The sequence below is a fragment of the Mercenaria mercenaria genome, chromosome 7 (genome assembly GCF_021730395.1).
Source record: "Mercenaria mercenaria strain notata chromosome 7, MADL_Memer_1, whole genome shotgun sequence".
Lineage (NCBI taxonomy): Eukaryota > Metazoa > Mollusca > Bivalvia > Venerida > Veneridae > Mercenaria > Mercenaria mercenaria.
This window is the reverse complement of record NC_069367.1, coordinates 3,880,478-3,894,640: the sequence shown is the minus strand read 5'-3', so window position 1 is coordinate 3,894,640 and position 14,163 is coordinate 3,880,478. Positions and strand designations below refer to the sequence as shown.

The window sequence follows — 14,163 nt, the reverse complement described above, 5'->3', positions numbered from 1 at the left end:
ACACCCTTGAATCAAGATGGCGGATTGTGTAAATTTTGTCCCAAAATCCTGTAGAACTTTGAAACACACAGTGTAACGGTGCAGACAAATAGATACTGAAATGCGTGACTTTTAATGAAACATGATAAATTTGTCTGTTTATTAACGGAGTGTCATTGTCCACATATTATTCGTTACTTTGCTGTAATAAGAGATTTTGGCAGGTGCGACGAAAAACAAACAAAATCTGGTGAAAGTATTTTTCTGGTAGAATGATGGCAGGACATTTAAACCAGGTAAACATCATGTAAATAACTAACAAAACAACAATGAAGAAGCATACTTTCTATTTCCCTGTACATTTCTTACAATGGACAAACAAAACGGAAGTAAATCTTACCCCACCCACTCGAGAAAAATTATACATGTAAACATCATTTAACATGTAGAATATTGTTCTACTTCATTCATGGCACATTTCAGGGTATCAAAAGTGGCATTGCTCGTTCAGACTGTTTGTCACTGCTTATGAGCATGTGCCACATAGGGTGTGTATCTTCTTTGGAGTTAAAATTGCAAAAGTAAAGTATAGGAAGTGGCATATAATTTGTGTATCATATACACATAATTTATATATTTTTAGGTGATTCATTTGTTTAAGATGTCAAAGAGATGTTCTTATTTCACTAGGAGTACTGTATTCTTTAATAGGCTTTTTGTTTAAATACTCACACTTTAAATCAAGGCAGTGGCTAGAGAACCGGAATCGGTTCCCTAGACAGCGAACTTATTCGTCCGGAACCGGTTCTCTAGCCAAAGTACCGTGCATAGGCTAGGGAACCGGAATTTTATTTCTATGCATAAAACTGTCGAAATTCATTTTGTTTCTTTTGGTAAGTATCATGTGCATATTCTTATCTTAATAAGTTAATTATTTTTACCATTTCAGCAAGCTATGCCCTTTTATTTATTTGTGTTTACTGTGTCTCCAGAAGTGTACTCGCCGCATACTGTCCGCCATATTGGAATGATAAAATAAACTAGTACGAATGAATGCGAAATCGTCTACACTGGTGCCGAAATAAACTTGAAATTTAAACTTAAAAGGTATAAGACAATAAAAGAAACGATTAAAACAAATTAAGTAATTTCTGTTAATTAGTATCGATTACATATCTTTGAACGTGAAATGCCGAGGTGTTACAAACAAGTATTTAAAGTGATCAAAGAATCTGTATGAAGTTTTAAGGGCAATTAAATTAATTTGTTCATCTATAAACATGTAATGACGCAAATACAAACCAATATTATTTTATATTTAAATAATTTAAACATAGTACAAGTTTAAAGCAAAATTTAATAACATTTAAAAACTGCAAAGTAGTTTTCACGCATTCATTCGTACTAGTTTATATCATTCCAATACGGCAGACACGGTATATATGCGGCGAGTACACTTTTGGAGACAGTAAACGCAGATAAATGCAAGGGCATGATAAAATTAATTAAGATAATAATATGCATGACACTTACCAAGTAACAAAGTGGATTTCGGCAGCATTATGCATAGAAATAAAATTCCGGTTCCCTAGCCTATGCACGGTATTTTGCTTAGAGAACCGGTTCCGGACGAATAATTTCGCAGTCTAGGGAACCGATTCCGGTTCTCTAGCCACTGCCTTAAATCAAATCCAAAACATTAAGTTGGTAATACTCGTTACTGGTCAATTCAGTATTAAGAACTTGAAAAGATATTTGAACTTGATTACTGAATAACAGTGATATTTTCTGCTGTAGCCATTATATCCTCAATCTTAAATTGCTTTGTCTACCCATGGTAAAATCATAAGAATATAAATTTATGTATTTTTCAGTCTATGAATTTTAAACAGATTGAGTGCATGCACACTGCGGCAGTTCATTTATAATATTAAAAAGTCGTACATTAAATTTAGCTGCTGATGGTATGTGTCATGATTTTCAGTCTTATCTTTTGACAAAAGACAAATTTAAAAAAAATGTCTACTAAAATGGCGGAACTTGCACATTTATTTGCTCAGAATAATTATTTTTTCAGCCTGTGATTTTTATGACAACTTTTTCAGCAGTTTTCAGATCATCTGTCAGTCAGGGTTCCCACGTTACCGGGAAAACGGGAAAAGTCCGTGAATTTCAAAAATTGACTCCCGGCCGTGAAAATACCGGGAATTTGGCAAGAAAACAATAAAGGTATGGGAAAATACCGGGAATTATCCAATTTTGCTAAGGGAAGTAATTCATGATTCAAAATGGCGGACATGGATGTCATTTCAATTTCCTTTTTCGAAAATACCAATGTTTTTGTGGTTGATGGGCCTATATAGGTAGCTATGCTTGAATTTTTAAACAGTAATTTTAGGCTTTCGGTCATTTTTGTGTCGATTTTTAAGAAGCCCTGTGAAATTCCGATTATTTTTCGAGAACAATTGTGAAAATCGTGATTAGTGACACGCTTGAATTCAGTGATCAAACAACAACTTGACTGAAAATAATTTAATTGCTAGAAGTGTATCAAAGATTATATAAATAATGTAGGTGGCACCAGAGGTGTAGTTATTATGAAGGAGTTGATTAATTCTTCACAACATGCTAGACAAGTAAATGATTCATAGTTTCCTTGAGAAACAAAACTTCAGGACAGTAAGGAAACAAAAAGAAAAAAAGAAAATTTGCAGAGTGCAGAGCCTGTATTTATTTAATAAGTAGAAATTTTTAAGCAATATCGGGCCATCATGGCCCTCTTGTTCTTATATTTTTACACTGAATCTAGAAAAATTGACTGGAACGTACAACCCGATATGTCGTACAGAGGTCCTTGAAAATCGCAACAAGGTCCTGGAAAAGTCCTTAAATTTCATAGACGAAAAAGTGTGGGAACCCTGGTCAGTAAATTTATTGGCTGAAACATCCGTAAATTTATAAAACTTAAAATTACACAAGGCAAATACAATTTACTCTCCTAGATTTATAAATCCTTTCGAGCAAATCATTTAAGACTTAAATAATTTTAGATGCATGATGACTAGGACATTATACGAATGTTAAGCATTATTTTTTTTCGTTATCATTTGTTTGTTTGACTCTTATACACAGTCAAAAGACTCTGACTCCGAGGTACAGTTTCGTGAGGTTAATCCAGTGAGACTTGAAAGTTTGAATCTTGGTTTGGTAAGTTCATCTCCTGGAATGACTTGACCTACCCTGCTATGTTCAGCTTTCAATTATGGACTTGTTGATAATCAGTTATATTAATCTGTTAGTACAAAATGTATGCTATGCCTGACATCGCCTGTTGCCTCCTTTAATGAATCGGCAAAAACAATCCTCTTTGATATTTTTGGATTTTTTGGCAGCAGCCCTTACTTTATTTTCACTTGGAAAATGTATCATATATATCCATTTCTTTGTTTCAGTTTCATGTTATTTTGAATACTGTGAAATCATTAATATTCGTGGGGGAATAATTTTCGTGGCTGAGGCAATCCACGGAATTTAATCCAAACGAACAAGTAAAATTTCCATTCATTTTATGTTCAAAAGGTAAAATCCACGAATTCATATCCCCACGAAATTGCCACTTTGACAAAAACCACGAAAATTCATGCCCACGAAATTAAATGATATTACAGTATATGACATGATATGTAATAATTATTAGAATTAAATGATAAAATTTAGTCTGGACACAAAAGTGAGATTTTGTTTTGAATTACATGTAGCACAGGTAGGTTTGTATAAACATGATAAAAGATAATTTGTTTGTATCAGATATATATTTTAGAAGGGAATAATAAGTTCCAGGGAGTTTTGAGATTCATTTAGATACATGTAAGCGGTTTGGCTGGTGGAAGTAGCCTTTGACTGGCTATGTATTTTGTCAAAGTGAGTGGGGGTTGGGGTGGGAATTTGAGTCTTAGCATGACTATTCACTAATAGCAAGTGTCTTAGTTTGGTTTTTGCCTGCTTGATTGAATTCTGCTAATCATGATTATGCACCCTGTTATTATCATGGTTTTATCATGATTCTTTGCTTATTTCATATGTTTATTACTTTGTTATATATGATTCCTGGCTCTGTTATTACATATTTCTGTTCTTGGAATCCTGTCAGATTCCTACATTTATGACTGAGATAAGTAATAGTCTTTTAACACTTACTTAGTCATAGAATAATCACTATTTTGCCCTGATCTGAAAAATTGTATCCATTGTTGATTCTTCTCCCATTGAAATGGTGGGAGTTTCATGTTTTGTGTAATGCTGTAAAATTGTTGTGCTAAATACTAGTGTGTGTCTTGTTTTAGCTTATCTGAACTAGGGCTGTCATCGATAGAAACGATATCGATGTAACAACGATATTTTTTTGTCGATCGATTATCGATTCCCATTTTCAAAAATCGATATTTTACAGAGAGAAAAAACTATCCAGATAAACACTCGGACCCTCAAAAACAATTAAGCTTACAAAGTTGTAAATTTAGATAAATGCAAAAGAGAAGTGAAGGCAAAATAAAAATGAAAGATTTTATTAATTTTTATTTGTTTCTTTTATTTTCATAAATACAAATACAACACAATCAAACAGTAATATGAAAAGTAGGCAATAAAACTAAGAATAGCATTTACAGGAAGGTATATAGTATGCATATGAACAAATAGGTTGTTAATCTAACTTAATAATCGATATATTGATGTATCATCAATATTTGTCTTCTGATATATCGGTATCGTCGATATGCCTAAGACCCAATCAATGACAGCCCTAATCTGAACCAAAGGTTCAGGATGAGCCATTTTAAGTACAGATTGATGGTTTGGTATCTGAACAATAGTGCTGTGGATTCTCTAAAGGCCACAACTTTTGCCCAATCTTAATTAAACTTGGGCATAAAAGAACCTCAGATAGATTCAAAACTGGGTCACAAGATCAAGTCATACCAAATCATAGAACAGTAGAGTCCACATTTTCTAAAAGATCTTAAGAAATGAAACTTACTACAATTTTTCTTCGCAGTGAAATGTAGGTCAAGTTTGAAACTGGTCAGCGTCAAAAACTAGGTCACTAACTTAACTTAAGTCCAATTATTGGAAAATGTTAACATTAAAGAGGCCACATTTTCTACTGACAGTCAGAAGTTCTGAGTGTTTGAAACCATATCATCTTGGGTACAGTTTGTTTTCGTCAACATCATGTTTGTAAACATTAAAGATTGCGTAAAGTAATCTTAACTCAGGTTTCAATATTCTAGTGTGTCTTGTATAAGAAACACATGAGCTAAAGCTAAAACAAAACATAATAAAAACATAGAAAGGTCATTTTGCAAGTAGAGAAATTTTAGGCAGAGAGCGTGTAAACACGTATGACCTAGTAGTCGAATTGTAAAACTAGGTTAAAGGGACAAAATATAAAAAAAACATTATTAACACTCCAGCTCTAACCCACATTTTCTCCATCTACATGACACCTGGTCAGATAGTTTGTGTTTATGAAATCTAGGTCCAGTTTGGTTTGTCCATCTGTCTTAGCCTTGAACTTTCATCTTCATAATGTCTAACTGGATTTCATTGAAACTTCACAGGAGGGATTGGTATAAAACTTAGTTGTGCATATCTATGGAATGTTCTTGGATTATGTATTGCATCTATCTCAAGCATACAGAAACAACGATACGGAACCTATCAAAACACAATTGAGTAACACATAAGTTAGCATTTGTGTGACAAAACGGAAAAAAAAATCAGTGGAAGTTTTTGAAATTTTGCTTAAAGTATCGTGAAACGGGCCTATGATGTGATACATGTATCGCCAGACTAGTCTGTTGTGATACAGTGAATTTTGATATATAGCCTCCCTTAGAATAGTCAAATATTTCAGGAACACCAAGGAAGACCAGCCTGCTCATACCGCAGTTGGTCAGATCAATGGCCTAATTCTTGCTCTATTCTATTGGTTTAAAAAACCTTTGGAATCCAGGTGTTTTTTGGTCGCTATTTGGGCTAAATTTGGCACCCATTCCTTCCCCGGTCATTAAAAAAAGTAATAATTGGTTATTTTTCCCCTATGTTAAATCTTTGGGAACAACACAAATTGCCCACGAATGTTTGGAAAACTTAATAGGCATATAGATTTGAAACTTACCTTTTCTTTTTCTAAGTCAATTACCAACCTCACTGGGTCAAGTCCCATAACTCGGACAATATTTTGGGCAAATTATGCTCCCTTTTGGACTTTAAAATCCTGATTAAAGTTTTACATGCAAGTTACTATCTCCAAAACTGATGCAGATATTGATTTCACACGTGCCTTTGGGGTCATGAAACTAGTTGATAGCATCAAGTCCCATAACTCTTGACATGCATTTTGGTCAAATTATGTTCCCTTTTGAACAAAAATCTTCTGGTTAAAGTTTTGCATGCAAAAACTAATGTAGATACTGGATTGAACCTCTATAGATATTTAACATTTAGGGTAATATTTTTCTGCAGATGGGACAATAATTCGATTTCTAATAGTCGAGCATTGGCTGTCTTACGGAGAGTTCTTGTTATGTTTCCATTAATCAGGCTTTCCAGCATTCCTACCTTTTTTGAAAGAGCTTCTAATTTTTCCTACATTTCTATAAAACCTCCTATTACTCCTACTTTTTCATATCAGAAGTAGTTAAAATGCATTTTCTAACCCGAAATCAAATTTTTTTCTGTGCAGGACCCCTCCCGCACTTACCGCAAATAAATGTAAGTCTTAACACCTTGAAGTGTTTTAGTCAATGTCCAAAGAAAGTATATACTGTGGTTTATGAAAGTACATTGGATTCAATAGGTGCGTCTTTAGTGCATTCAATTGTGAACAGTGAAGTTCCAGGGCAAGAGCCCTTTTTTGTCCCAAAAGCTCTTTTTGTGATCCGTGGTTCGATCTGCGAATCGTCAGGCCCGTCTCGCGGATCGAATCAGATCGCCACTTGTCTGATGATCCACAGCCCTACCTACTTTTTGTCAAATATCCTTATTTTTTCCTACTTTTCTTCCACTTAATTGCCACATTTATTCCTATTTTTCTCCTACGTTTTTGTAATGGCTGGCTGGTCCAGTGGAAAGCCTGATTGACATAATGATCTGTCAGTAACTAAGTGTCAAAGCCTTCTCAATAATTTTAATATAATTAAGAAACGAAATATTTGTTTTGGTGTTCTTGCAAAATGAACGACAGAATAGGATCAGCAAATCCATGAATCGCGCTAGTGATTCATGTTTAATTTGCTGATCATATTCTGTTGTTCATTTTGCATGAACACCGAAAAAATGTTGAACTTCATTTCTTATATTTACACTATATTTCCATTTCATTTGTAAACAAGATTATTTTATAAATTGCATACATTTTGTTGCATTTAACATTAAAATCAGCCTCCCGGCCATTCTGTTCACAAGACGGAACAATTGTGACCTCATCTAAGGAATGTTCTCTTTGACTATATGCAGACATCGTCAAAACAGTAGCCCATTATCACAAAGCAGCATTGATGTACCTTTCGCGCCTCTCCTTTTGCCGTTCATACGAAATGAACGTCATAATTTTCAATGGAAAAGAATAGTGGGAATGTAGATTTATAAAAATGTTCTCGTTTTTGTAGTCATACGATCTGTAGGTCATGCAGTGCCTTTATGCTTTAACATTAAGTCGATTAAGTCGTGCACTATTTTTTTTTCAAGATTGAATGCATGGGAAGACATAAAAAAACACCCATTTTATCTATGTAAGATAGATTTTTTTGTAAGTACATATAATATGGTATTACATTGTACCTACCATTTAAACCACTGTATTTCAGTTATACATTCCATTACTATGTATAGTCGTGCTTCATTTGAGAGTGTAAATACCAGGAGGTTATTAAACTACGGTAGATTGGGGTAGCTTTTATGAGTAATGTAGTATTTATCTTGCATTGTTAGTTTTATATGGGATCCACCCAGTTTTCATTTCTGATGTTTCCGTAAACCAACAAGGAAGTCACCTGGTTAAAAAATATAAGAGATATTGGATATGATAATAAAGCTTTGTTAAGTGAGGAATTTGACACCTGTACACCATTTAACATTTTAGATTTACTAATAATTTCTTTGTATGTACGGTAAAGTATAAAATTCTTTTACTTAAGATTGTTCTGAAAATTTGAATATCTGTAGTGTTTTTTTCTAGTCAATTTGGTGTGGAAATTGGGCCCCAATGCCAATGGAAAATAGTAGTTTTGTTTTTCCAGTTTCAAAGTCTAAATTCCCAAATTTAAATTTCTTTTCTTTTTTTTCAGCTTTTTCAAACATGACTAAAACCTTAAACATTTGAAACACAAGACAGTTTGCTAAATTAATGCATAATGATAAATTATGGCCATTTTCTTAAATGTGACATTTTAATAGAAGATATGACTTTAACAATTCCAAAGTTAGGCATTTTCTGACACATTTTTCCTAATTGTAAAGGCTCCAGCCCCATTCCCAAATTAGTGGGGAAAAAACACTGATCTGTTCCAACACATTTTAAGATTTTTTCTGCATTTAGATTGATTATTTGAAACTTATCTGTAGCAGAGCTTTGTGGGAAATCTTTCATTATTACCCCATCATAGAAGTTTGGCATTTCAGCATGTGTATCGCCACAAAATAACTATATCGGCCAAAACGGTGAATTTTCGAACTGACACCATCACAAAATAACTGTTTTGGCCAAAACAGTGAATTTTCTAACTCTCACCTTTACAAAATGGCTTTATTGGCCAAAATCGTGATTTTTCAAATTGATATCACAACAAAATAGCCTTATTGGCCAAAACAGGGAATTAACATGCGTAGGAAAAAAAACAATTTCACGGTAAGTGGAAATGTGTTCTAAATTTAACTTTAGCTTGCTGTTGGTAAGTGATTTTGCCTTTGCAACCGGTGAAGACTAAGATCAGCCTGCATGATCTGCACTGTTCGCTATTCAGTCAGTAAATTTTCAGTGAACACCGCTTTAAATAAAAAAAAAATAATGCTTTTGCCCAAATTGAATGATGGAACAGTCCATTTAAGAAATTTAGCTGGCTGAAGGTTAGGGAGAAAATGAATAAATATTGAGGTTTTTGACAGGTATAATAATGGCTGAGGTGAGGGTTTTGATCTATTTAGGGTAATCTATCATGGGGAAAATTGTCCATTTTTATAATATAATGAAAAAATGTCATTGAAAACAAGATTTTCAAGGGTTTACGGTTTACCATTTAAAGATATTTAGATTTTATTATCGACCATGACAAAGCATAAACCTGAGTAAGTAAAGTTTTGTTCATTGTACCCCCCGACAACAAAGTTGTAAGGGTGGGGTATACTGGTTTCAGGTTGTCTGTCTGTCTGTCCGTAGACACAATCATGTGCGCACCATCTCTCCTCATCCCTTAGACACAATTTCATTAAAATTCACACAAATTATCAGTAACAACAGTAGTTGTGCATGGGGCATGTTAGGTTCTTTCAGAAAAAAAATTGCAGAGTTATGGGACTTTGTTTTTTGTTACTTTACTATATACATAGACACAATCTTGTGCGCACCATCTCGCCTCATCCCCTTGACACAATTTAATGAAACTTCACACAAGTGATTAGTAACAACAGTAGTTGTGCATGGGGCATGTTAGGTTCTTTCAGAAAAAAAATTTGCAGAGTTACGCGACTTTGTTTTTTGTTACTATACTATATACATAGACACAATCTTGTGCGCACCATCTCTCCTCATCCCCTTGACACAATTTAATGAAACTTCACACAAGTGATCAGTAACAACAGTAGTTGTGCATGGGGCATGTTAGGTTCTTTCAACAAGAAAAATTGCAGAGTTATGGGACTTTGTTTCTTGTTAACATACAGTCTGCATATGCAGTCTTGTGCGCGCCGGATCTTCCAAACCCTTGCACACAATTTAATGAAACTTCACACAAGTGATCAGTACCAACCCTAGTTGTGCATGTTACGTTATTTTAGATAAATATTCTGCATAGTTATGAGACTTTGTTTTTATGCCCCCATAGGGAGGCATATTAGTTTTCAACTGTCCGTCCGTTCGTTAGTTAGTTAGTTAGTTAGCGTTCGTCACAACGTTAACTTTTTACATGAAGGCACTTTACTCGCGAACCGCTTCACACAGGACCTTCAAACTTCACGTGCTGATAGTACTTATTGAGTACACCACCTCTACTGACTTTGGGGTCACCAGGTGAAAGGTCAAGGTCACAGGGGCCAACGTTAACTTTTTGCATGAAGGCACGTTACTCGCGAACCACTTCACCCAGGACCTTCAAGCTTCACGTGCTGATAGTACTTATTGAGTACACCACCCCTACTGACTTTGGGGTCACTAGGTCAAAGGTCAAGGTCACAGGGGCCAACGTTAACTTTTTGCATGAAGGCACTTTACTCGCGAACCGCTGCACCCAAGGACCTTCAAACTTCACGTGCTGATAGTACTTATTGAGTACACCACTCCTACTGACTTTGGGATCACCAGGTCAAAGGTCAGGGTCACAGGGGCCATCGTTAACTTTTTGCATGAAGGCACTTTACTCCCAAACCACTGCACCTAGGACCTTCAAACTTCACCTGCTGATAGTACTTATTGAGTACACCACCCCTACTGACTTTGGGGTCACTAGGTCAAAGGTCAAGGTCACAGGGGCCAACGTTAACTTTTTTGCATGTAGGCACTTTACTCGCGAACCACTGCACCCAGGATCTTCATACTTCACCTGCTGATAGTACTTATTGAGTACACCACCCCTACTGACTTTGGGGTCAAAGGTCAAGGTCACAGGGGCCAACGTTAACTTTTTGCATGAAGGCACTTTACTTGTGAACCACTGCACCCAGGACCTTCAAACTTCACATGCTGATAGTACTTATTGAGTACACCACTCCTACTGACTTTTGGGTCACCAGGTCAAAGGTCAAGGTGCTGCGGGGGGCATTTGTCACCATTAGTGACAGCTCTTGTTTGTTACTATACTGTATACATACAGTCCACATAATTATGCAATCTTGTGTGCGTTAAATTGCAATGTACCAGTACTGTGTCAGTGCATGCGGGGGAGGGGGGTGGGTTACATTCATCACCTTTAGTGATAGCTCTAGTTATGTAAGAAAATCAGCAAGTATTATCCCAGTTATTTACATGGGGGATGCAGGGATCATCCTAGGTCAAAATTTTAGGGAGAAGTGACTTCTCCCTCCACAGAATTTAGGGAGAAGTTGAGGAATTTAAGGAGAAGAATCGGCATAGCATTCAGTTTCCTGCCTATATATATCCACCTATTGTGGGTCTAGCTGTAACTTATAAACAGTAATTATTAAAGGAAATTGATTTTTGCATTATCATTTTCATGAATTTCTAAATAAAGTATAAACTTAGCTATGAAAAAGTCGCCTTTAAATTTTTATCCGAAATTTACATGTCCGAAACTCTTAAATTTAACAGGTGCACGATCAAAACGCCGTGAAAATTTTCATTCATGTTTCAATTCTCTTGCTTTTATTATGCCCGATTTTTGCATCAACTTGTTTAGATTTATACATTTAATTTATTTTTTTTTTTTTTTTTCGAAAATAATATCAAACTCGTAGATAATGGCGATCTTTTTACAATATTTTGTATGGCAGTTCTGACGTCAGCGAAATCATTTTTTATCCACAGTACCCGAGCAATTCATTTACAGAAATTGACCGTAATCATGGTAATTGAAATAATTTTTGAAGTAATCTTTAATAAAATGAAAGAATAATATACAATTGTTGCATATTTAAGATCATGCTCTCGTTAAGTTTATCGGCTTTTTACATGCCGATTGAAAATTTTCAAAATGGCGGCGGCTTACAATATTATTGATTGACACTGTGGGATATTAATGCTAGGATTGGCTGAAGTTTGACAGGCGAGTAGGCGGGGTTTACTGTGAATTTATCGATAATTTAATCTAGAATATGCATCAAGTCTTACAACTTTAAGTAAACAGATAATAACTCGCTGAAAAACTCGGCGATTTTGATTTCGCCCGGAGGCAATAATTAGGCGAAGTGGCCGACTTTAAAGCGTCACGATATCGCTCAAATTGCCTTGTAGGATGATCCCTGGGATGGGGGAAGGAGGGAATACTATATTGTATAATTATTGATATTCGTAGGGGATAAATTTTAGTGGTTGAGTCATTTCGCGAATTTAAATCCCAACGAACAAGCAAAATTCTGTTCAAAAGTGGAAAATCCACAAACAGGGCTCTTTCCTATGGATCTTAGGGGAAAAAAGCCCCAGGTTAAATCTGGATTTTTTGTCAAAATTGGGGAAAAAACATTGAAGAATCAAGTAGATTGTGAATTTTTAACACTTACCATACTAAACTTCTGTAACGAACTTGTCTGTCTTTCAATTTGGACAGTAACATTAATTAACTATTAAAATGGGTGCTTACTGAAAAGATGTTGATTGAATGGCGAACTGGCAAGAAACAGATGGATAAAGTCCAAGCAAATTCTTATTCCCCTGAAATAGCCCTTGTGGAAACTTTGTGCCAGTAAAATAAGGCTTTACACTTTTAAGTCCCATAAGGCTTTGAATTTTATATATAAAACAAATGATACACCTGTCCAAATAGATGTTTAAGCATTTAATATGCTTAATTATGTGGCTAGAAAGGCACTACCTATATTACTACACATGAACTTAATATACTATTAGAGCTGTAACGGGAGGTAATAAAAACAGTAAATTCAATAAAACTTTCTTCTACGGTAATCAATATTCAAACCTTTCATATTTATATTAGCGAAAACAATAATTGAAATTAGGATTTAACAAGAAATAGATACACAGTACTACAACCTCTCCAGAGCGGCCCTCTCTGAAGCAAAAACATCTATAACAACATTATCAAAATTTCTCTTAGCTGAAATGTACTATCAAATTCACCTCTCCAGAACAACAACCTCTACATAACAGTCAATATTTGTATCTCCCAAAGGGTGTTGCTCTACAGAGGTTGCACTGTATTTTATGTTCAAAATAAGAAATGGCAGCAAAATTATGAACAAAGGCACTATGAGCCTTGAAACTGAAGGAAGAGAATGCATGTTTTTGGCGCATGCAAAGTGACAGGAGGCACGCATGGAGTGATATTTATAAACGCTGTTATCTTTAGCCTTCCTGTATTGGGGGTCAAGTACCCCATGTTGTCTGTACACATTCCCTATTTCAGGTTTTATAACAAATTGGTTTGAACTAAAGAACCGATTAACAACTTATGCAAAATTTGTTGAACTGAAAAACTGCCAAACGGATTCAGAAAGAAAAATGTAAATTTTTAGAAGTTGGTTAGTATAATTGCCAAAATTTTGGAATCAGTGATACAGTCTATTTATGGTTACAGTAAGAGTTAGGTTGCGGAGATGTAACTCTTGTAATAGATGATTATGCAACATTGTTTTACGCCATTTTAGGATGCCCAATTCTATTCATGCTATGCTCTTTATAAATTAATGAAAAAAATATGCAGTGTTTTAAATACTTTTCCAGTTAAATGATTTAGTAATCATAGATTTTTTTTTTTTTTTTGATGTTACCCATAATGAATGGTTTAGTAATGATACACTAATAACTATTTTGCTCTGAATAGATTCAGGGATGACACGATTTCATGATTATGTGATTCACATTGTTGTAATGTGTTTATAAATAGAAATATAAGTAGTTTTATAGTTTTAATATTAGAAATACTTGTCATTTTTGTGCAGCTAAATGGATTGATAAAGCTGATAAACATGAAATTTGCATAAAATCTCAAGCTGTTAAGATGAGTGTTGTAGTTTTATCGACTGTAAAAAAACTGTTGCACTCTCATAAATTATGAAATTTGTTTGTAAAAACAAAAAAAGGTTTTTGTTTTTTTAAATTTGATTTATGAATTTTGATCTTTAATGAGACAAGGAAATCTTAACATGAAGTGGTTGTAGGAAATTGAAAGTTTATGTGGTGAGGTATGGAGAAATGTGCCCTTGATCAGCTATATGGTGTTGTTTACTGTACCTCAAAACAGTGTTCATTGGGCAGCCAGTTGAGATAGAGCCTACATC

At 34.7% G+C, this 14,163-nt stretch overlaps 1 protein-coding gene across 14 annotated transcripts in view; it reads left to right on the top strand.

Moving 5' to 3' along the window:
• Positions 1 to 2: 2 nt before the first annotated feature.
• Positions 3 to 14,163, top strand: part of LOC123555116 (serine/threonine-protein kinase 26-like) — a 59,990-nt gene continuing 45,829 nt past the window's right edge. For 4 of the 14 annotated variants that reach the window (XM_045345714.2, XM_045345715.2, XM_045345712.2 and 1 more), the window contains exons 1-2: positions 3 to 275; positions 3,112 to 3,186. In XM_045345714.2, coding sequence (XP_045201649.2) covers positions 252 to 275; positions 3,112 to 3,186 — 99 coding nt within the window. In that variant the 5' untranslated portion in view covers positions 3 to 251. Of the gene's footprint in view, positions 276 to 3,111; positions 3,187 to 8,016; positions 8,151 to 14,163 lie in introns of those variants that run through there. The other 10 variants (XM_045345720.2, XM_045345719.2, XM_045345718.2 and 7 more) reach the window with 5 other exon arrangements.